This window comes from Ailuropoda melanoleuca, chromosome 5 (genome assembly GCF_002007445.2).
Source record: "Ailuropoda melanoleuca isolate Jingjing chromosome 5, ASM200744v2, whole genome shotgun sequence".
Taxonomy (NCBI): Eukaryota; Metazoa; Chordata; class Mammalia; order Carnivora; family Ursidae; genus Ailuropoda; species Ailuropoda melanoleuca.
Genome location: NC_048222.1, coordinates 7,122,557 through 7,148,110, shown reverse-complemented (window position 1 = coordinate 7,148,110; position 25,554 = coordinate 7,122,557). Strand labels below are relative to the sequence as shown.

The 25,554-nt window shown below is 42.9% G+C and overlaps 1 protein-coding gene across 9 annotated transcripts in view; it reads right to left on the bottom strand.

Moving 5' to 3' along the window:
• The window catches only part of MBOAT1 (membrane bound O-acyltransferase domain containing 1), a 115,725-nt gene that overhangs the window by 39,674 nt on the left and 50,497 nt on the right, over positions 1-25,554 (bottom strand). For 7 of the 9 annotated variants that reach the window (XR_004625361.1, XR_004625362.1, XM_034660266.1 and 4 more), the window contains 3 exons: positions 19,115-19,260; positions 18,079-18,156; positions 12,692-12,787 (listed from right to left, as the gene is read on the bottom strand). Coding sequence is in view for 7 of the 9 variants with exons in the window: in XM_019805691.2 (XP_019661250.2) it covers positions 12,692-12,787; positions 18,079-18,156; positions 19,115-19,260 (320 nt within the window). In the remaining 2 variants the exon portion in view is untranslated. The remainder of the gene's footprint in view (positions 1-12,691; positions 12,788-18,078; positions 18,157-19,114; positions 19,261-25,554) is intronic. The other 2 variants (XM_034660269.1, XM_019805693.2) reach the window with 2 other exon arrangements.

Below are 25,554 nucleotides of genomic sequence, written 5' to 3'. Positions count from 1 at the left end.
AAAAAAAAAGATAATCAGGTCAACTTCTGGGGAAGATGGTGAAGTAGGAGGATCCTAAGTTCACTCTGTCCCATAGATACAGCAAGAAAATAACGACACACAAGTAAATAATCCAAAAAATGACATGGAGATCGGCAGAACAGACTTGCCACAGCTAAACACAGAGAAGAAGCCACATTGAAAAGAGTAGGAAGGGTGGAGACATGGTTGGGAACCAAACCGACTCGTCAGACTGTCTGTAGGAGGGAGGGACACTACAAGCATGGACAGGAGCAGACCTCACACCAGGCACCCCAAGCACTGGGGACTCGCACTGGGAAAACGAACCCCCATCATATTTGGCTTTGAAAACCACAAGGGCTTAACTTTGCCAGTTCTTACAACCAGCAGGGCTTAACACCTAGAACCTGAAAAATCAGCAGGCTCAGCTCTCAGACAGGTGGAGGGTGACAGGAAACTGAGTCCCAAACCCTAAAGAGACAGCATAACAAACAGCCCTGCTGAGATACAGCATAGAAGTAGCAGTTTGAAAAATACCTGCAATATCCTGTGGCATACAGAAGGAGATTTATCTACAAATCTCAGAACGTGTGCTTGAGTGGCAGGGAATCTTTAGGAATCTTCTCCAAAAACAAAAAGTGCTATTTCTCTCTCCCACACCCCTGCCTAAAGAAGATACTTGAGGAACCAGTTCAAACACTCTCCCAACTAGCTTGCTAATACGGTACAACCCCCACTCTTCTGCCCCAACCAATCTGCCCTTTGCAGGAGTCCATTCAGAACAGCACCATAAGCTGGCATTGTGCAAGCAGCTGCAATAGAGACCAGCACCACTCCAGGTGACTTCTGCCTTGGGACTGCAGCCCCAGCAGTGGACTGGGGCAGACATCTGGTCTGACTGAAGGCCCCACCCACCAACTGTCACAACTGTCACGGAACAAAACAGGAAGAGTTCCCTTCAGCTCAATGTGACCACAGCTCTGGAAAATGCCTGGTTTGAACCAACTCAAGCCCAAGGCAGCCCAACTGGCCCATTAGCAACACAGAGACCAAATCCTGCCCACAACAGGCAAAGAGAGCCATTGCAGACAACTGGGCTGAAAGCAAACACAGCTCAGCCACAATGGTAGGGTACACTCAACACACATATGAAACAACCATGAAGCACCAGGTCCTGGTGAACAGGGGACATTGCACTACAGGGCACTACAGGACCTCTTCTTGATAAGGCCACTACTATCAAGAGCAGAAGACATAGCTGACTTTCCTAACACAGAGAAACAGAGAGTTAGACAAAGTGAGAAAACAGAGGACTATGTTCCAAATGAAAGAACAAGACAAAATCAGAGCAAGAGACCTAAATGAAACAGAGATAAGTAATATGCCTGAGAGATCATTTGAAGTAATGGTCATAATGATAATCACTAGACTTAAGAGTGGAGGATCTCAGTGAGACATTCAAGAAAGAGACAGAAAACATAAAAATGAACCAATCAGAGACAAAGAACTCAATAACTAAAATTAAAAATATAGAGGAGGCAATAAATAGACTAGAGGAAGCAGATGAATGGATCAGGAACTGGGAGGACAGAGGAAAGCAATCAAGCTGAACAGGAGAAAGAAAAAAGAATTAAAAAAAATGAAAGATTAAGGGAACTCAGTGATACCATAAATGCAAGAACATTTACATTACAGGAGACCCAGAAGAAGAGAAAAGGAGGCAGAAAATTTATTTCAAGAAATAGTAAAACTTCCCTAATCTGGGAAAGGAAACAGAAATCCAAATCCAGGAGGCACAGAGGGCACCCCCTCCCCACACCAAATTCTACACAAGGAAGTCCACACCCAGACACAAGAAATTAAAATGACAAAATGTAGTGATAAAGAGAAAAATTTAAAAACAGCAAGAAAAAAGAAAATGGTTACATACAAAGAAAACCCATAAGGCTCTCAGCTGATTTTTCAGCAGAATCTTTGTAGGCCAAATGGGAAAAGTATGATATTTTCAAGTGCTGAAAGGAGAAAATCAGCAGCCAAAAATACTCTATCCAGCAAGGCTATCATTTAGAATAGAAGGAGAGATTAAGAATTTCCCAGATAAGATCGACAAAATTGATAAACCTTTAGCTGGACTCCTCAAAAAACAAAAACAAAAACTCAAACAAAATCAGAAATGAAAGGGGAAAAAGAAAAAACAACACCAGAGAAATACAAAGGACTGTAAGAGAATATATAAGGAAAATTATATGCCCACAAAATGGACAACTTAGAAGAAATGGATAAATTCCTGGAAGCATATAACCTCCCAAAAATGAATCAGAAGAAATAGAAAATTTGAACATACCAATGACCAGCAATGAAATTGAATCTAAAGTCCAGGACCAAACAGCTTCACAGGTGAATTCTACCAAACATTTAAAAAAGTGTTAATACCTATTCTTCTCAAATAATCCAAAAAAAACAGGAGAGAAAGGAAAACTTCTAAATTTATTCTATGAGACCTGCATTACCGTAATACCAAAATCAGATAAAGGCATTACAAAAAACAAACAAACAAAGCCCCAGAGAATTGTAGGCCAATATCTGATGAACAGATGCAAAAATCCTCAACAAAACATGAGCAAACCAAATCTAACAATATATTTAAAAAATCATTCACCACAATCAAATGGCATTTATTCCCAGAATGCAAGAGTAGTTCAATATCCACAAATCCATCAATGTGATACCTCATATCAGTAAGAGAAAGGATAAAAACCATGTGATCATTTCATGATGCAGAAAAAACATTTCACAAATTACAATATCCATTCATGATAAAAACTCTCAACAAAATAGGCTAAGAGGGAATATACCTCAACATAATAAAGGCCATATTATATATGTATCTATGTGTGTGTATATATATATGTATGTATGTATGTGTGTGTATATATATATATATGTATGTATATGTATATATACATACACATACAACCACAGCTAATGTCATATTCCATGGCGAAAACAGAGCTCTCCCCCTAAGATCAGGAACAAGACAAAAATGTATACTCCCACCACTTTTATCCAACATATTACTAAAGATCCTAGCCACAGAAATCAGACAAGAAAAAGGCATAAATGGCAATCAAATTGGTAATGAAGTAAAACTTTCACATTTGCAGATCACATGATACCATATATAGAAAACTTTTTGAACTGATAAGAGAATTCAGTAAGATCACAGGATACAAAATCAATGTATAGAAGTTCATTTTATTTCTATACACTGATAATGAAGTAGCAAAAAGAGAAAGTAAGAAAATAATCCCATTTACAATTGCATCGAAAAGAATAGATTACCTAGAAAGAAACCTAACCAAGGAGGTGAAAGACACGTGCTCTGTAAACTATAAAACACTGATGAAAGAAATTGAAAGTGACAGAAACAAATGGAAAAATATTCCATACTCATGTATTGGAAAAACAAATATTGTTAAAATGTCTATACTAGCCAATATAATCTATAGGTCTAATGCAATCCCTATTGAAATACCAACAGTTTTCACAAAACTAGAACAAATAATCCTAAAATTTGTGTGGAACCACAAAAGACTTCAAATAGCCAAAGAAATCTTGAAAAAGAAAAACAAAGCTGAAGGTATCACAATTCCAGATTTCAAATTAAATTATAAAGCTGCAGTAATCAATACAGTATGGTACTGCCACAAAAATAGACACATATTTCAATAGAACACAAAGTAGCCCAGAAGCAAACCCACGATTATGGTCAATTAATCTTTGACAAAAGAGGAAAGAATATGCAATGAGAAAAAAGACTCTTCAGCAAATGGCCTTGGGAAAACTGGAAAGCTACATCCAAAAGAATGAAACTGGACCACTTTCTCACATCAGATACAAAAGTGAACTCAAAATAGATTAAAAACCTAAATGTGAGACCTGAAACCATCAAAATCCTAGAAGAGAACATGGGGAAAATGTCTCTTACATCAGCCAGAGCAACATTTTTCTCGATAGGTCTCCTGAGGCAAGAGAAACAAAAGTAAAAATAAAACTATTGGGACTACATCAAAGTAAAAATCTTCTGCCCAGTGAAGGAAATAATCCACAAAACTGAAAGGCAACCTACAGAATGGGAGAAAATATTTGCAAATGACATATCTGATAAAGGGTTAGTATTCAAAATAAATAAAGAACTGATACAACTCAACACCCAAAAAACAAATAATGCAACTAAAAAATGGGCAAAAGACATGAACAGGCATTTCTCCAAAGAGGACATGCAGATGCCGAACAGACACATGAGAAGGAGCTCAACATCACTAATCATCAGGGAAATGCAAATCAAAACTATAACGATATCACTTCACACCTGTCAGAATGGCTAAAATACAAAATGCAAAAAACAAGTGTTGGCAACAATGTGGGAAAAAAGGAACCCTCTTGCACTGCTGATGGGAATGCAAACAGGTGCAGCCACCCTGGAAAATGGTGTGGAGGTTCTTCAAAATGTTAAAAATAGAATTACTGTATGAACCAGTGATTCCACGACTGGGTATTCACCAAAGAAACACAAAAATACTAATTCGAAGGGATACATGCACCTCTTTGTTTATTGCAGAATTATTTACAATATGAAAATATGAAAGCAGCCCAAGTGGCCACTGAAAGATAAATGGATTAAAAAGATGTGGTATATTATTTAGCCATAAAAGAGAATGAAATCTTGCCATTTGCAACAACATGGATGGATCTAGAGAGTATAACGCTAAGTGAAATAAGTCAGTCAGAGAAAGACACCATATAATTTCACACATTGTTTGGAATTTAAGAAACAAAACAAATGAAAAAAAAAGAGAAACAAACAAAAAACAGACTCTTAAGTATAGAGAACAAACTGATGGTTACCAGAAGGAGGGAGGGGGAGGGACAAAATAGGTAATGGGGATGAAGGAGGGCACTTGCTGTGGTGAGCAGCAGGTGATGTAGGGAAGTGTTCAATCACTATATTGTACACCTGAAACTAATATGACATTCTATGTTAATTATGCTTGAATTTTAAAAATAAGTCAATAAAAGAAAAAATTATATATACATTGTATATATTAATTATATATAGTATATTACATATACAATATATAATATACATATTATATATTGTATATAGTTTATATGTTTACAATAGTTTATAAATTCTATATAAGTTTATAATATATGTTTATAATATATGTTTATAAAAATGTTTATAATACCTTTTGTATATATACAATGCATATATATGTGTATATATATAAAATTACATATATATATAAAATTATTTATATACACACACACACACACAAACACAAACACACAAAACCGCTTTTTTTTTCCTGAACCTAATGCTACTATTCTAATTTGAATAAAGAAATATAGGGGAAAATAAATAAGGAAAAATAGGCAAATGGAGATGTGATTAGGGTAGAAAGAAAGACAGAAAAATGCCACACTGCCCAACACACACACACACACACACACACACACACACACACACATATCAATGCCTTCTAACAGACGCTGGGCAATTTACCAGAAGTAGTACCCATTCTATTTCTCATATCAACTCCTAACAAAAAATAGCTTGTCTTTAAAACAAAATTAAGCAAAAACTCAATTTTGACTATTCTAATACAACCTCCCTAGTTTACCTTACTCTCTGGACCTACGGTGGTTACATTCTCTGTCCTGGTAAAACTGGGATGGAGCAATGATATAATGCAGTCTTCAGAGGTTGAAGTGAGATCACACAGCTGGCTGGCCAGCATCCAGCCAGATCTGGCATTCAGGGATCTTCTTTTCCCCAACAGGTAATTTTAGATCCAAAAAGTTATATTTTGTATTTTTATTACTTCTTTATAATGAAAGTCCCCTTATAATACTAATACATTAGGAAAGTAAAGAGTCAGGCAATTATAAGTTTGACAGGGTGGGAGAACAGGACTATAACAAACTTGCAATCAGCAGCAACATCGGCTGGGACCGCCCTCTTGCACAACAACCAGGGGCAAGAAATTCAACATGAGCGGTGCAAATAGTAGCCTCAGCTGGTACCTTCTCACCTCCCTATTGCTTCTGCCTTACTGGTACCCCTGCTCCCTAGATTACTGAAGAGGGAGGGGATGATATTACAACTTCAGTGGAATGCTCCCACTATCAACTGTGCCAGCATCAGGGAGGAAAATAGGACTCTAGGATTCACAGCAAACAAAATACATCCTCCCATCAAGCTCCCTAGGACTACAACTGAAAGTAGAGGGAACTCCTCTCAACTCATTTCAAAGTTCACCTAGTATCTGCTGGGAACCATTCAGTGGTCAACCAGAGGAAAACTGCCTTTTACCCTTCCCACTAATCTTTCCAAAGCTGTCATCTCCATACTTTGGCATTCAACAATAACAACAAAATCACTAGTTCTCCATTTTAATACGAACCCATCAAATCTACTCAGTAGGACTTAAACTCATGTCCTTGGAATTATATTCCAAGTGACTGTGCTAGTTATCAAAAAACTGGCGGAAGCCTGAAGAAGAAACATGAAATAAGCAAATCCTGAAATCTCCCTGCAAATATCACTTCTCTGCCCCTATTATAGAACCCAATGATTCACACCTACTGGGTTGGTCACGTGGAGGGTCAGGATGTCATAAACCAACAGAGGAAAACACATTTCCATGGACAGGCAAATGATCACCTCCCCCAGCAAGGGGCACAGGCAAAGTGATATTTCTATTATGCCCCAATAAGGTAATAGGGAACACAGAGGATTATTGTTCACCATAATATGCACTTGTAATATACTTGCAAATATATTTCAATAATATTTAGAATTTTTCATTATAATCATATAAAAAACCAATTATTAAAATCACCAATAAAGATCCCCCAACACTGTCTTAGCATTTTGATTAGCTCTTTCCAGCCTCTCCTATGCATGTCCACGTTCATAAAAAATGGGAGTCTTAAGTCATGTATTAGCTTTGCAGTTTTGATTTTCCATTCCATTGTAAGCATTTTCCAGTGTCATTAAACATTCTTTGAAGACATCATTTTCAGTGGACACACATTAGTACCACAATTTAATCATTCACCTCTTTTGGACCATTTAGGATGCTTCCAGTTTTCCAGTACTCTTGACAACAGTTGAACACACGTATGAATAAATTTGATTTCCTTAAGGTAATTCAATTCCTAGGAATTTATCCTATCATAGAATAGGATTTTTAAAGTTTTTTGAGAGACAGAGTGTGAATGCACAGTAGGGGGAGGGACAAAGGGAGAGAGAATCTCAAGCAGACTCCCTGCCAAGCACAGAGCCCGAAGCAGGGCTTGATTCCAGGACCCTGAGATTATGACCTGAGTTGAAATCGAGAATCAGATGCTTAAGCAACTGAGCCACCCAAGAGCCCCTAGAATATGATTTATATAAAAGAAAAAATTCTGGCTTGAAATTTTACGGCTAAGTTGCCTTCCAGAAGGGTTGTACCGATTTATACTCCCTCTATCAGTGTGGAAGAGTTCTCATTTCAGATTGTTTTCGAAAACACACCAGCAACTCAAATTGCCAACATGATAGGAGAGCAATTATCGGCCTGAATCTGGCCTAGCCTGCAACGAGGAAATAAGTGTTCCCCTTGCTGCTTCCCTCAGCAGCAAGTTTCCCTCAGAAAACTCCATTCTGTGAGAAAAAAAGAACCCGTTCACCATCACAAACTTAAAAGGAATCAAGTACCAGCTTTATTACAAGCAATTGTTGAGTTTCCCCCAGGAGAACTGTAAATGTTCTGCTATTTTTAATAGCCCGCATTCACTGAGAAAACACAAAGGACATCCACCACTGCATGTATTAATATAAACTGTATTAGCAGAAATAATAAAACTGTATCTTGTGTGTTACCCTCACTATTAACGCTGGTCCAGCCCATGAAAACTTGCTTTCAGAATGATAAATAAAATTTTAAGCCCTAGAATGATCTAAAGCACGAGTTTATGGGTTTCCCCAAATTAAAAACATACATATGTTGTTAGACACAAACAGTGATCCCATCTCATCCCATTCAATTCCTGTCTGGGCTCTTATTCCAAAGATGTAATCAAGTATGCCAAGCACTTAGCCTTGGATGCACGCTCCAGAGAGAACAGCTCTCTCATCAGGCTGCTTTGAAACACCAGAATTCAGGGTGCTTGGATGGCTCAGTCGGCAAAGTGTCTGCCTTCAGGTCATGATCCTGGAGTCCTGGGATCGGGTCCTGCATCGGGCTCCCTGTTCAGCAGAGAGCCTGCTTCTCCCCCTGAAACATGACTTTATTCCTCCACAAAATAAGATTTTAAAACTGAAACGGCCATGTGGAACGAATTCCATTCTGAAGGGGAACTGGTGGTTGCTTGCAAGCTCATCGTTAAAATAGATGTTCGTCAAGAATCTCTGACAATTTGAGATTTAAAACATCTTGTCAATTTCAGGTTGGTATGAACCTCTCCATTTGTTTCTCCAAGAAGATAGATTTACGTCAGTGAGGCATTTATGCATGTGTGATGGAGGGAAAAAATAATGCTGCTTAAGAATGTTCTATAATTAAAAAAAAAAAAAAAGATATGCCTAAGAACCAAATAGCACGGGCACTGAGAACAAAGTCTCACATGACCTACAGGTAATAGACAAACCTTCTTTGTATCTTTTCCCACAGTGTACTTTCCCAGTTCAAACATTCTATGTGGTTTTTCTTTTTTAAGGTTGTATTTATTTAGAGAGAGAAAGCTGTGAGCAGGGGAGGGGCAGAGGAAGAGGCAAAAGAATCTCAAGCAGACTCCAAGCTGAGCAGAGAGCCTGATGCAGGGTTCGGTCTCACGACCCTGAGATAATGACCTGAGTGGAGATCAAAAGCAAAATGCTTAACCAACTGAGCCACCCAGGTGCCCCCAAGCTTTCTATGGTTTTGTGTGTAAAGTCAGAAACTTCTTAATACAAGGAGATCTAAAAAATGCCCAAGCACAGACATCACTTGAGGAAATACGTCTGACCCTGTTGTTGGAAGTCAGGCTGGCAGTGATAGATTTCCATTGTCCCCTGCCATCCAAGTCACCAGATCCACCACATTTCACAGGCACACTGCTGTTTTCCAAGAACGCCCTTTATTTTTTCCTACTGGTAACTTCCACCAGTTCTGGTTATACTAAAAATGCATTAACGATCATTCAAGAGTTTACATGTTATGGAAAGAACTGACGGAGAAGGGGTATGACAAGGGGCAGAACTGGGGACACTGGAGGCATTCTTACCCTGCATGATCAGGAGCAGGGGACAGCTGTTAGCCCATCAAAAGGTATGCAGTCATAAGACACTGTGTATTGGTGTCCCAGCACCGCCATAACTGATTCCCACAAATTGGGTGGCTTAAAACCAGAAACTTATCATCTCATTGTTTTCTGGAGGCCAGAAGTCTGAAATCAAGGCATTGGTAGACTTGGCTGGCTCCTTCTGAGCCTGGGAAATAACTTGTTCCGTGCTCCCCTCTAGCTTCTGGTGGCTTCTGGCACTCCTTGGAGTTCCCTGGCCTGTGGCTACTTCACCCTTACCTCTGCCTATGTCTTCACACGGCCTTCTTCCCTCTATGGGACCCCGGCATCTGTGTCTCTCATGGCCTCCTCAGAAGGACGCCACCAGCCATAATGAATGCAGAGCCCACCCTAATCTAGCATGTCCTCATCTTAACCAGTTACCTTACGAAGATCCTATTTCCAAAGAAGAACATGTTCTGAGGTTGAGTTCGGGGGAACATGAATCAATCCAGTACTCAGTGATGCGCTCACAGGTGAACTTCCCATACCAACTTGGCAGTCGGTAACGGTAAGCGCATTCCACAGCCTTCGCTCGCCCCTGCCTCCTGTAACCAGCCTGGTGGGTTCAGGGGGTTCTCAGCCCGCATCTGCTGAGTGATGCATGAAAAAACCTATTGATTCAGCACCAAAGCCCTTCTTTGCAGCAGGGATCTACTGAGTGATAGCCTCTCTCTTCCATAAGCCCTGTCTGCCTGGGTCATTTTCTCTGACGTGGACTAAGAAGGTAAAAGAAAAGTCAAGATGCCCACACTGCAGAGCGACCTGAGTGCAGAACCCTGCCCGGCTCTAGTGCGCCCCCTACCTCTCCAGCCTCCCACCCACTTCACATTCATCACCCATTACCTGTAACACACTGAACTTGCTTCGGTCTCTTTCCAAAAAACCCGACTGAGATTTAGAGAAACCAGGGTCTCTCCTTTCACGTCCATATAGAATCAGTTTCTATGCAAGTACAAACTGGGATAGGCATGTTTGGGAATAAAACGCACAGGACACTAGACAAGCACACAGGTCAGCTGGTGAGAGCAGAAGCACCTCTGTCCCCTGACTCCATACCCTGTGGCCTGGGATCCTACGAGTAGGATTTACAGGGGGTGGGGGATGGGCGGCACCAGCCAATGAAAGCCAGCCGAGAGCCCTCCCCCTAGGCAGGGTCCAAAATCCGGTGACCAGCAGGAGGAAGGGGACAGGGGAGGGAGGGGGTGGCAATCAGGGAAAGCTCTGTAAAGCAGTGATTTTTGAGCCGGGTGGTAGAAAGTGAAGGAAGAGATTTCCACCCAGACAAGGGTAAAAAAGCAGACGAATGAGCAAGGCGTAGGCACAGGGACGTGAGCTAACCCAGCATGTGCGCGGACAAGAAGCTTTTCTGCAAAGCTGCCATGCTCAGTGCATGGTGGAAGTAGACTGCAGAAGAATCCAGTCCAGAGCATCACCTGCTTTGATATCTCAGAGCCTCATTCTGGATGGTATAGACAGCACAGACCAGACAAGGGGCGGGGTGGAAGGACAGACAACCAAACACGTGGTGGTCCCAAGTGGTGGCAGTGGATGTGCAGAGCAGTGGATGGAGCCTAGAGACAATCAGGCTGCCGACCCCATTGGACCTGATGACACAGGGACGTGGGAGGTAAGGCAGCAGGAGGCAGGTTTCTGGGAGCCCCACAAGCACCTGTCACAATTCCGTGCTCTTTCTTATAGAGCTGTTCCCTCTGCCTAGACACCCTTCCTCCTACCCCACACCTGGCCCTGTGCCTAGCATACTGGGGCCCCAAAAACTCTTGCAGAAACCAATGAATCAATGTGTGTTTTGTGCCCCAAAAAAGAAAAGATAATATAGGTGAGAAACTGATAGTTATCTACTTTGGGCTGAAGTCTGAACTCTTTGTTTCCTTTCGCAACCCAATAGGGCTGGAGGGGCTCTTTGACTGTGGCTGCTGGAAGCAGTGAAAACAGAACTGACGAATTAACTACAGGATGTCACTCATTCATTTATTGAACACCTGATAAGTGCCAAGAACTCTTCTAAGTGGGGGTGTGTGGAAGGGGGGGTACAGCTTTGGGGTGACACAAAAAGTGAAGTTTGTGGATTAAACCCCAGGGAGAGTTATGATCCCCACTGTTTAAAAATTATTTTTAATGCTCTAACTTCCTGGCTCTACTGTTATCTTTGTTGCTCCCGTATTTTCCCACATACATCATTAGGAAGTAAAACGTTTTGTGAATTTATTTTAGAAAAGCTGAGCAACTGTGCTCCACAGGCTATGGGGAGGGGAACGCAGAAAGGAGACAAATCAATGAGAAACGTAAAACCCAAGAGCCTGAGGGTAGGAAGAACGGACTGTTGCCTTCCTAAGCCTCTTCGTGGGGGGACCGTTGAGTCATGCACCTGGCAAAGGTCACAGAAATGAGCCGTGAGTTGCAACCCCTTTATTTTATTACCTGTTCTCCAGTATCTCATGGAATCGAGTGCAAGCCAACCCGAGGGGAGAAGGCGGGCTTTCCCTGACCTCAGACTCTTGCGGAGAACAGACCCAAGCTCCTAGAGAAGTAACAAGGTTACTCTACAATGTGTGATGAGGAATCACTCTGAATTAGTGTCCATTCCTCAAGATTCATAAAAAGCTCTTCCCAAATGAACATCAACAGAGTACAAAATTTTCAGTGCTCTGCCCACGGTCTTGGCCAGGTGACTATCAGGAGACCAGTGGCCCACTAGGTTAAGGCCATAGTGACAGACAAAATTTTTACAACTAGTATGGAGACCCTTGCTGTGCTGGGTATTACCTGCTAGTTGCCAGAAGTCTAGGGAATCTGGGGGAGGGGCCGGGGCAGCCAGGGGCCACCCAAGGGGGTCTGCTTCTCCACTAATATGGTAGAATTTCTCTAGTATTAAAAATTATTATGAGATAAACACCAACTCTGTATTAAGAGCCTTAGAATAGGGGTTGGGAAGCTTTTTCTGCAAAGAGCAAGACAGTAAGGATTTTAGGCTGTGAGGGTCCTACGTCGCAACCACACAACTTAGCACTATAGTATGAGAGACGCCAGAGATAAGACGTCAATGAGTCAGGGCACCTGGTCGTGACCCAGTGTAACTCTGCAAAAACAGGTGGCAGGATGGACATAGCGCACGCGCCCTAGTCTGCAACCCCTACCTGACAACACGGCAGAGGTAATGAAACCTTCAGCCCCAACCGCAGGGTAGCACAGTCTTCCCAACGGATTCAACCAACCACCAAGGAGTCTCCCGTGCAGACCGCAAGAGACTGAGTCAAAGTCTACAGTCAAACACCCCCGCCCAAATGAAGGTACTCACCCAGAGAAATCTGTAGTGAGGATTCCATAGTGGAAGATGTATATTCGGCTGACGTGGCATATCGTAAGGTATCCCATTGCTACAAAGAAGGAGTATCTGAAACCAGAAACAGAGAGGATCAGAGGATTACGCAGGGCAGTAACACAGTCAATTTTCTCCTCTTCCTCTCCCTCACTTCCCACATGCAATCCATCCCAAAGTCCTCTCTGCTCCACCGCAAACCCAGTCCCTGCGCTCCCCTCCCTTGAGCATTCATTGCCTGGAACCCTTCATCTTTTGTCACCGGGACCGTACAACAGAGTCACCCCAGGAGCTTTACAAACTGCAGATACCTGGGCCTCACCCCGATATTTGGGCTTCGTTGGTACAGGATACACCCGGCAGGTGGAATCCAGTGCACAGCTGGAGCTGGGAACCCCTGACCTGGAAGGTCTTGCCCTCAGATTCTCCTCTTCACAAACGATCGTGCTTACACCAGATCTTTGTAAGATATGGACCAGCGTTACACTGCCGACCACTCCCTCCTTTGAACACTTTGTTGTCTTGGCTTCTGTTCTTGTCTGCTTCCTGCCTCTCTGGTTAATTCTTCCACGGCTCTTACCCAGCTTCTCTTTCTCCGCTTACTCCTTAGGTTAGTGTTCCCAGTGCTCTGCTTGGAACCCTTCCTGCCCAAGCCTGAGGCTTCAGTTACCATACTCAGGATCATTCCATAGCTCCCCACGGAGACTGGCCCTGCCCACATGGTATAAACCAGCAACACACACACACATGCACGCACATGCATGCACACACACGCACGCCATTCAGAACACTCATCAATTTGTAATTATATATATGTGGCATTAAAAGACAAAAATTCAACTGAGTAAATTTGGAAGATCTCATTATCTTCATTAAGTAACTGGCACTTAATTGGATGTGGCAGCAGCACACCATCTAGAAAGTAGAGGGGAGCTCCAAGGAGTGGGACAAAATGGAAGGTTTTTACAGGCAGAAGGGCAGAATAAGGACGTGACTAGGAAAAGAGAAGGAGGGATGGTTTCCAGCAAGGCCACTTTCTCTTAGAGGGAAGTGTCTTAAAATGCAGACGACCTCATCTTCTCTTTGGGGGATGGAGAGGGCCCACGTGACAGATCCTCCTTGGCGCTGCCCAGAAAATTCCTGGCTGACCGGGGAAGACTTACATTTCTGGGGGAGGTTGAAAACCGCAATGAGGTTAGGTATTAAGCCCCAGTCTGATGAGTCCATGTGTTTCATTCACGAGAGCAGATGACTGCGTGTTACGTGAACCAACAACTAAATCAGTGTGACCTGGCTTAAAAGCTCCCAGTGGGTCCCACTGTATAGTCACATCACAAGTCCCGAAAGTGACATGCGATGTGCTTCATGCACTGAGCTCTACCTTTCCCCTTCTGGACTCCTCTCCAGCCACACTCCATGTCCACCTTATGTTCAAACTATACCAGCTACTCACTCTCCACCAATAGTCTCCAATTCAGGCCAAAGGTCTTCCACATGCCCCTTCCCCTGCCTGCAACCCCCTTCCCCATCTTCTAGGCTACCTGCAAACTGCCTAATTACCAGGTAAGGCTCAGCTCCCAGTCAGTCCCCTGGCTCAGGCTCACCCCACCCATCCCATCCCTCCTCCAGCACAATTCATTGCTCCACTGCCAGTATTTCTCCAGCCCTGCATGCCGACATCCATAATCATAATGCTGAAATTACACACGTGTCTGTTACGCCAACTCCCTGTCACCTTGAGCATCTCCACCCTTGACTGTAGAAGGGGTTCGTGTACTCTTAGTTGAAATGAACTGAAAGGAGTACATCCAACATTTTAAATGGCTCAGGAGCCCCTCAAAAACAGACACGAATGCAGAAGGTATAGCATTTAAACATGGGTCATAAAACAGGGAAGATGTATTTTCTCATATTAAATTATACTGAACTTCACAAATGCCCATTGAAATAACTCATGAAGACTAGCGCGACCTACGGAATAGTGAAGTAGGAATAATAAAAACTCATTTGGTAGCGAGGGAGAACCAGACAGTGGGTGTGAAAGAGTTCTGTAAACTCAAAAGCACTACATGTTCTTATGTTCTCTTTACTGTTATTTACAAACAAAGATGTTAGGACACAACAAACACTTTCCCAGCCTCAGGTTCACCCTTAACCCTTTCCAAAGCAGGAATATGGCAAACAAAGTGAGTGACTAAGAGAAAGCAACTCTCCGAAGTGCAGAGCAGAAGCAGAATGGAGTCAGTGAGGCCCTTCTGCCTCCAGCCTCTGTTTCTTTCTCTGGCCAGTTCACGAGGGTCAAGGCAAAAGCACAGAGCAAATTCAAAAGACAAATTCTCCCAGGGCCCTTCTGAATGCAACCATGCCTGCTTCCTCTTTCTCCTCAACAGAAGTTAGATCCATACCTTCCCCTACCCCTCCACCCAGGGAGAAAAGCAAGTTCAACTCACTTGTTATAGTAAGAGCTACTTATAAAGGATGGTGTCAAGTACTATGTCCCAATGCAACAGGGCAATGTATTCATGCTCTAGACGAACCTGAAAAGTCTAAGGAATCCAGGAATGGTAGAGAGAGTACATATTCTGGAGAGAGACCAACATGATTTCAAATCCCAGCAAGGACAAAACTCATGTGAGAAGTCCAGAGAGTAGTTACTTAGGAAGGAGGGGTGTGATAGAGATTGGGGCAGAGTGGTGACAATACTCCCCTACTGATCTAGGTGGTGGTAACATGGATGTATTCAATTTGTGCAAATTCATTGATCTGTATACGAATTTACTTCTCTGAGCTTTCATTTCCTCACCTTGGTGGGGGGGTGGGGGGATATCTGAATCCCATAGAATTGTCCTAGAAAGAATATAGTTGCAATAATGATATGAAATATTAAATATATTAAATGATACACTAAATAAGACTTTATATGTTAAAAGCAATGAAAACTGTATTAAAGAGCTTGACTTAGCACTGGGCACAAAGCAGGACCCCCCCACAATTGGCCACTGCATTATCCCATCCTGACACAAGGCTGTCAGTCTGAGGAGATACAAACCTCATTCTGTTCCAGGTGGTTCAGACGTAATAAATGAACACCTACGATTTCTGTGCAATATAGTGGCTTGGGAAGGAAACAGCACGTGCTCCAAGAATTCTCCAGACAAAGACAACAATGTGTCCAGAAACGGGTTAACTCTCCATCGCAGCAAAGACTGACCCTCCCCTCCGCTTCCCAGCCAAGTGACAGAACTCATAACTGGCTCAGACAGGGGAAGAAAACAATTCACAAAGAATCATGAAATCCTGATGCTGAAGAAAACTACAATCCCACCTTTTATAGGTGGGAAATCTGATGTCCAGAGAAGCCGTGTGAACTGTCTGCAGTCACGCTGCTAGAAAGAGCCAGAATTTCCAGTCTGATGTTCTTTCTCTGCATCAATAGGAAGCAACTTCCCTCCATCAGGAACCACGAACCACTCCCTACTTCTGCAATCTTGGCAACCACACAAGCAAAGAAAGAGGGGGAAGAACTTGTTCTGGCGTCTGTTCTGGTCTTATGACACGGCCCTCTGCTACCACAATATTATGGTGGGAAGAGTCATAGCCTGTCTGTTAACCACTCAGCTTGGCCAAGCCTGGAGTGTTCCATTCCTGGCCAGAAACGAACACTCGGCCCGGCATGGAACGAGCATTCATGGAGTTTCTTGACCCTCTGAAAGATGGTCCACACCCCATCGGCATCACACAAGTGTGGCGAGAGCTGACAAGTCACTATTTGTAAGGTTGTTAAAAATGTGCTACAGAGACGCAACAACATTTTCATTGATTGTTGAATTGCTTTGAAACTCAAGTTTGGGAAAAGCCAAACATTTTCACCCCCCCACACACACACAATAAAAACAGCATTCTGGGGCGCCTGGGTGGCATAGCGGTTGAGCGTCTGCCTTCGGTTCAGGGCATGATCCTGGCATTATGGGATTGAGCCCCACATCAGGCTCCTCTGCTATGAGCCTGCTTCTTCCTCCCCCACTCCCCCTGCTTGTGCTCCCTCTCTCACTGGCTGTCTCTATCTCTGTCGAATAAATAAATAAAATATTAAAAAAAAAAAACAGCATTCTGCTATAACATGAAGCATTCCCAAAACCCATTCTTAGAAATATGGATTTCCTCCTTCACTTATGAAGGAGTGACACACTCCCTTTCAAGGAAGGCATTCAGAAGAGAGAGGATCACAATTCAATTTTTTAAAGTTCATCTGGACACAGAGTTGGGTGAAAATAAAATTTAGAATCATGCAAAAATATTTTCCCTTGAAAACCAGACATTTATTGCAAGTAATTTACAAGATTATACACCAGAAAGTTAAATTTCAATGATTTTCAGAAGGAAAACTATTGTGCTACTCGTCTTATTAATCAAAGAGCCTTCTGAAGTTGAAAGGCCATCTGCTTTTTCTTTGAAAAGCCATCAGAAAAGAAGTCATAACAGAGCACACGTCTTTTCAAAGGTGTTCAGTCATTCATTCCATAAATATTTACTGACCCTTTACTTGTGCCTGGTATTGTTCTAACCTCTGAGGACACAACAGTGAACTTTGTTTTCATAGAGCTTACATTCCAGCACTACTGAACGGCAGAATTATTACTGAGGTTTCACACAGACTCTGGGAAACACAGACGATGCTGAACAGATACCCAGGTGTCCCAATCGATGATCCAAGCATGCTGCCTTCAAGGCAGAATTAAGTGACTTCTGTAACTCTTAAATCAAAATATCATAGTAAAAATACTTCCTCTGTTAACATTTGATAATACATATTTGAAGTACATAAAGTTTCAACATAGGTACACACCCAGAAAACCACAGCCAAAATCAAGGAAACAGACACATCTATCACCCTCTCCGTTCCCCCGGCCCTCGCCCCCCACAGGCTTCTTCCTGCCTCTCTGATCCCTTCCCCATCTCCAGGGACTGTCCCAGCCCATGTAACCTCCGACCTGATCTCTGCAACTACAGATTAGTTTGCATTTCCCAGAACAGAATTTCTGTGGGGTCCTCCAACCCACCTATTTAGAGGATACATCCACGTGACTGTGTGTTATCAGTCAGTCCCTCCTTTTTATTGTGGAGTAGTATCCGGCTGTGGTTTCCAGTTTGGAGGCTACCAGAGCTGCTTCTACTCTGACACCTTTGCAAAGCGTCCTCTGAATACTCCCAGCATTTAGGGGCCCCCACCTCTCCTTCTGATACCCCAGAGGACTTAGGATATGCTACCTGTGGCCGGCAAAATGGGGAAGGTACCCCTTTACCCTGAACACATTTCAGAGGTCACGAAAAACCTCAGGTGGCCTGGTTTGCTCCCAGAGCCTTACCTGTGAATACTGGATACGCTTGCAGTGACCATGATTCCATAGCACATGAACACCAGCACAAAAAGGTGTACGGAGTACCTTTAAGACATCACGGAGAGAGGGAGGAGCACTGAATGCATTTCAAATTAACAGACCTACTGGACGCCCATGCCGCCGCTCCGCCCCCGCCCCCACCTCCACGCCCACAGACAAGCAAGTGAGCTGTGAAATCGTGTTTCTATAAGAGAAAATAAATCAAGTGTTTTTGCTCTGTGTAATTAAGGTACTGGATCTTGAAATGGCAGGAGGAAGTCGTTCCATAAATGGAATACTTATGCTTTCGCATACATACAACCAAGAGTCCAGAAACCTTCTTTCTTTAGAAGTTTTTGTTTTTAATTTTAAAGCACCAGGACCCAAACTGACCTTCCCCAGACACCAAGACTTTCACCTGGGAGCTGATTCAAAATACTCATCATCCTTTCTCATGTTTTTATTGGAGGAGGAAGAGCAGTATTCTAGTATCCCCAATAAATTCACAAATTTCCTTAGGCTGTACTTCTAGAAAGGATGGTTCCTAAAACTGTCCTCCTCCCCCAGAGAAGAGCCACTCCCAGGGTCACTGGCCAGCTTACCAAGTAGAGGAGAGTGCCATCTATAGACTCTCCCTGTTGAGGAATGATTCGCATTTCCTCAAACCAGCACTAAAACTATTGTTCTACTCCAGGCACAGGACTAACACCAGTTACGTCTAGCAGTAATGCAAGAAAAACACCAATATCTACAACAGGTAGGAAAGGTTCCTTACTGAAACCTTACAGCATTCTATTTACACCACCCAGGAGAAGCACCATTTGTAGAAAAATTCAGCAACTGAGTTCTAACGGGTAGTTGATTGGTTCTAGGTTCTTTCAGTAAATGAACATTCCTGGAACATTCCCATTATTCTATGATAGGAGTAAATACATTTCTTTTCTCAGTGCCTGGGAAATGCCAAGAATATGGCCACAAAACACCCGAATGACAAAAGATTAGAATTTCTGAGGCTCATACTCACCAGCCAAAACAAAAGATGACGAAATAGATGCCGAAAATGGTGACAAATGCATGCCGGACATCGGGACTGGTTTTACCAGGACTCAAATAGATGCGGAACCAGAACGCAGCAAACAGAGCAAAGAGCTGGCATGCCACGAAATTCACCTGTGCGGGGGGAGAAGCGAGAGAGAGAGACTCAAAACCTTTACCCTTTTACCCGCGTGCGAATTCTCTCTACTCTCTCCAGATTTCCACACCAAGGTGCCTCTGAGACGTGGACTTGGATTGTTTCCTCAGCAGAGTGTTCATTTGGAAAAGGTTCAGGAGACTGAAAATTTACCATGCCCTAGGCTGGTGGAAGAAGCGAGGAAAGTCTCCCATCCTTTAATGCTAGCCAAGGTGGCGTTGCCCACCCACCCACAGAGGGCTTTTTAATGTACAAGGGCCTCAGTGACTGTAGGGTCAGTTTGCTGGGTTTCTTTTGCCCACGCCCATGCCCACGCCCACGCCCACGCCCACCCCCACCCCCAACGTTATCCTAAGATAAAGCACCTGTTCCGAAGAGTCGCAAATGCACCAAATCCATGAAGCTTCCTTCATTGAACACGTAAGAAACTAAGTGCTTCTCTCCAAAGTCATCATCAGCTGTTTTGACTCTAATTTTGCTCATTTTAAATTAACACCAAATTAACACAAGCGTTGCTCGAGCTCAAGGGGTGGCGGTAAAAATCCACACGTGAAAAGAAACAGCCCCGCCTTCAACTTCCAAGCCAACCCTGCCCTATTATGCAAAACGGGCAACAACTTGCCTTAGAAAAATCTCATTGGTCTATCTCTCAAAAATATTGGACCTGAAAGAAAATATAAAAGATTTCCCTGATGCCCATGGGAAAGATCAGCTGATTTAACCCAAAACCAAAATATATCAAGTGAGGTTAACGACAACTGGGAAAGCGATTCAAACTTCGCAGAGTATTTGGAGTGAAAACTTCACTTTTAGAAGACACTTAATGGAAGAGGGATGGAGGATATAAATATCTGAATAGAGCCTCAAATTCAGCCTCCACAGTTTTTCACACTACAGAAAACTGTAGCTGTTACTGACATTCGTTAGGGCTGCCTCTGAGGTGGGGCTGGAGGCGGCAGCCACCGCTCTACCTGAGATCACTTTGTTTTCCCAGTAAAAACCAAGATGACTTTGGACCCCGGAAGATTCACAGAAATACTTTCAGAGAATTTTTTGTTTCATTATTCATTTATTTATTTATTTTATTATTATTATTATTATTGTTATTCTTATTACTATCATTATTTTGAGTAGACTCCATGCAGGGCCGGAACTCACGACCCTGAGTTTAAGACCTGAGCCAAAATCAAGCGTTGGCTGCTTAACCGACTGAGCCACTCAGGCTCCCTTTTTGTTTCGTTTTTAAAAGTTGGCCGTGCTGAGTTTCCCCCTGTATTAGATTATTCGTGTTCCCCGGTCTCTCCAAAAACTTAATCCCACTACTGCCCGCCATCATTTCCTACCCTGAAAGACAGAGAGGAGGTGAATTGGGATTCTAGCCTACACCACGGGGGTCATACCTTTATTTTTTAATTTAAATTCAATTAGCCAACATATTGCTCATTGTTAGTTTCAGATGTAGAATTCAATAATTCATCAGGTACATATAACACCCAGTGCTCATCAGATCATGTGCCCTCCTTAATGCTGTCACCCAGTTACCCCATCTCCCCACCCACCTCCCCACGGTCATACCTTTTTATGTAGCCTAAATACACCATCACCAACTCTCTCTCTCTCTCTCTCTCTCTCTCTCACACACACACACACACACACACACACACAAGAGAGAGAAAAATAACCATTTTAGCAAGGTTCAAAACATTAAGGAACTGGCAAGTAGAAAGTCAAAGTTATGGGAGTGCCTGGGTGGCTCAGATGGTGAAGTGTCTGCCTTCGGCTCAGGTCATGATCTCTGGATCCTGGGATCGAGTCCCGTGTCAGGCTCCCTGCTCAGCTTGGTGGCTGTCACTCAGCTGCCCAGACTTCCTCAGCTGAGCTTCTCTTAAAGAAGGTGGGTCCCGGGATGCCTGGGTGGCTCAGTCGGTGAAATGCCTGCCTTCAGCTCGCGTCATGATCCCAGGGTCCCGGGATCGAGTCACATTGGGCTCCTTGCTCAGCAGGGAGCCTGCTTCTCCCTCTGCCCTTCTCTCTGCTTGTGCTGTCTCTCTGATAAATAAATAAATAAAATCTTAAAAAAAAAAATGGTGGGTCCTTGCAACCCTCCAAGAAAGAATAAGGCTCACCGTACAAACACTCCATCTGACCTTGTCACCCCAGTGATCAATAAAGAGGAAAGAAAGGCTCACTAGGTCACTGACAGAATCTGCCATTTTTCTGCCATCATAATCTGAATGCCCTCCTCTGACCCTCAGGGGTCAGCTGGGTGACCTTAGGCAATTCATTGATTAATTTTGCAAACATTTACTGGTTAACATTATATGCCAGATACTGGGGACAGCGGGCAAGACACTGTCACTACCAGCAAGTCAAGAATAGAAGACTTACATGCTCCAGGTTTCAATATTTTGGGGGGAGGGAGGGACCAAATGTGTGATTTGGGAGACCTGATCTCCTGATGTCTCTTATGGCTCTAATGGCCTCTGATTCTAACCTAATCCAAATCCTTTCCCTTAACTGTTAGTAGTTAATGCCTAAACGCAAGACTTTGATAGGGACTGAAAGCTTCCTCCCACACACAGACACAACCCACTCCCCTGTCCTCTTGCCGGGAGTGAGTCATAGATGGCTATCTGTTCCCTGGCAAGCTGTTCCAAGGCAAAAGTGGAAACACGGCAGCGCCGCTTAGTTCTACAGGAGGCTTCTAACAGAATTGCTTTTCAACTACCAGATGTACATCTTAAAAGGCACAAGTTGAACCACTGTGAGACACCACTTCGCACCCATGAGAATGGCTATTATTTAAAAAAACAAAATAATAAGCTTTGGCAAGGATGAGAAGAAATTAGAACCCTTGTGCATTGCTGGTAGGAGTGTAGGATGGCGCAGCCACCGTGGAAAACAATATGGTGGTTCTTCCAAAAATGAAAAATACAACTATATATGATCCAGCAATCCCATTTCTGAGTATTTACCCAAAAGAACTGAAAGCCAGGTCTGTCTGGAAGGAATATTTCTTCATCCCTGTTTGTAGCAGCACTATTCACAATAGCCAAAAGGTGGAATCAACCCAAGTGTCTTATCAACAGATGAATGGGTAAACAAAATGTGGTCTATGTACACAATGGAATATTAGCCTTAAAATGGGGGAAATTCTGACCTGTGTTACAACATGGATGAGCTTTAAGGGCATTATGCTAAGTGAGTAAGTCAGTCACAAAAGGACAAACATTGTATGATTCTACTTAAATGAGGTACCTAGGATACAGTAAATTCATTGAGACTGAGAGTAGAATGGTGATTCATAGTAGATAGACTGAGGGATGGAAGGAATGGGGTTATTATTTAACAGATATAGAGTTTCGGTTTTGCAAGATTAAAAGAGTTCTGGAGGTGGGTGGTGGTGGTGATTGTGTAACAATGTGAATGTCCTTAATGCCACTGAACTGTACTATAGGCTTAAAAATGGTTAAAATGGAAAATTTCATATTTTACCTATTTTACCACAATTTTTTTTAAAAAAATACAGGCTGAAGCATGACACCAATTTCTTTGCATTTGCTACGTCATATCAACTCTGGTAGCTGGTATGAACTATGACCATCTCTGTGGCCAACAGTGGCAGGCTGCCATGACAATTCATGTAGGAACAGAACGAGATCTTTGCTTCTTTCCTCTATATAGGGCCAATAAAATGGAAGACACTGTTTCTCAGAAATATAAGTCACAATGGGTTTGATTTGATGTATAGGATCTGCCTCCAAATAATGTTGAAAGGATGGGGAGAGTGGAGTGAGTATAAATCAGTGGTTCTCGACGAGGGATGACTTGCCCTCCCAGGCAACGTTTTTGGTTGTTAGAATCAGAAGAGATGGTTGGGGAACACTCCTGGCATCTAGTGGGTAGAGGCTAGGACTACCGCTAAACATTCTAAAAGGCACAGGACAGCCCCCCACAACAAAGAATTTTCCGGCCCAACATGTCAGGGGAGCAGGAGTTAACAAATCATGGATCACGGTATAGATGAAACAAGATTGGCAATGAGCTGAAACCCGAATGCTGAGCACACGAACATTCATCCTACTAATCTCTCCACTTCTGTGCATGTTTGAGCCTTTCCAAAATAAACAGGTTTTAAAAACTACACAACTCTGGAAAGCAAATCACTGGCCTGAGATGATATAGATATTAAACTCTGGGACTCCTAACAGTTGAAACTAGGAAGGTCTCTTTATCCAAATTGGAGAAACATCTAAGTGAGTGAGGATACACACACACACACACACACACACACACACACGCAGAAACAAACCAAAATAATAAAGGGATCATGTCTTCCTACATAGTAAAAAAAAAAACAACAACAAAAACACACCTTTTATGAAATGATCCAACTTCCATAAGAGTGTCAAATTACAACAATTACGAGAGAAGATCTACCTTCATTAATCATCACATGAAGAAGAGCACTGGGTGTTATATGCAACTGACAAATTACTGAACACCACATCTGAACTTACTGATGTACTATTTGTTGGCTAACTGAATTCAAATTAAATCATCATCATCACATGAAGTACTTGTGACCGCCCATCCCAGACCAGCAACAGAGCCAGTGGTTACAAGAGTCGACCCAGAGCCAAATACCTGGCAAGACCAGGATCCTACCACCCACTGGCTGAAAAGCTACGAGAATTTGCTGCATTTTGACTCTTAGTCCATGTGAAGGGGGTAATAACCGGGGTACCACTTCACAGGGTTGTTGGAACTAAAGACTATATAAGATTACTTAAAACAGTGCCTGCAAGGACAAGCACCTGCTATTAATATTATTCTATACCCACTACATTAACACACAAATTATGCATACAATAACTCAATACACAGTCACTTCTGCTGAGCTATTATGAACTGGCTTCCTCAGTCTCCTCCCTGCTGCCCTTTCCCACCCAACGTTCAGGCAGCCGCCAGAATTTTCCACGTGTCCTTTCTTCTGCAGGGAGAGACAATGCAGCTCATGACAAAGAGTGAGTGTCAGGGTTTTCCAGCTCCCAAGTAGGGTTTCATAAACGTAAAGTAGAGAGAAATCAGAAAAAGTCAAAGCAGCCTCTACGAGTTTAGGAAAGGAGTCTGGAGGAAAGATGCAGGTATCTCTGTAGGAGATTGGTCTCCTGGCTTCTCGGAATGCAGCCCTGGGAGATGGCCAGCACTGTTTCCAAGAGGCTCAGAGTGTGATGAAGTACATGGACCAGAGGCATCACTCCGGCCCCTCTGCCAGGCTCTGAGGATAGCAGAGAGGCCAGTGGAGAGCTGGAAGGCTGGGGGCGTTCTTGCAGTTGCACGGAGGAGAACAGTAGCGTGAACCTGCTATCGGGAGCTGCAGGGTAGAGCCGAGAAAGCAGCACAAGAGGCCAACGTCCAAAACCAAAAGGAGAGGCTCCGCTTGAGCAGAGACCAGCAGGGCATCAAGGCACAGGGACCCGAGGCCCTCACCAAGGCTACAAATGTCTGTAGACCCCTCCGGGCTTGGCTTATTCCTAGTGGGAGAGGTAGAAAAACCTTGAACACAACCTGCCTTAAACAGGAAGGGAGCTGCCTATAACTGGCAAACTTAGCTTGACAGCTAAATTAAGTTTAGCCGGGATGAAGTTAAAAGTTACATTTTTTGCATCTCTATCCGTGGCTATAAATTTTCAACCCACTGTCATCACCCCAATCAGAAATGTGCACAAAATTTTACACACAAAAAAATTTACCTCAGTATTATCTCTACTAGCAAGAAGAAGGGACCTAAAAGTTCAACAACTGATAAAGACATTGGTTAACACATGAAACAACTCAAGGATGCGCCTCGCGTCATAATCCTTTTTGAAAGGACTGTAGTAGAATTTGTCAGGAGCTGTACTTTCAACCAATTCCTGGAAATTGACTCATTGGATGACAAGAAGCAAAATGCTAAGAAGTTGTGAAGGTTATTATTTATAAGACAAAATGAAGTAAGATCTACCTTTCAAACACAGGACAAGAAGGATGGTAATTAATGGTAAACCCATGCAGTATAACAGTATTAGACACGGGGATTATAAAGCACCCGTAATAAAATGAAAAGCGTTTGTTATAACTAATTAAAAAACACAGAATGTAAAATTGTATGTATGCTTACAGCTGGGTTTAAAAAAAAACAATAGTGGCATTAGGAAAAAGGCAAACATAACATGCAAAATGGAATCGGGCTGTTTTGCAGGGTGACAGGAATCCAAGACACTTTTTTG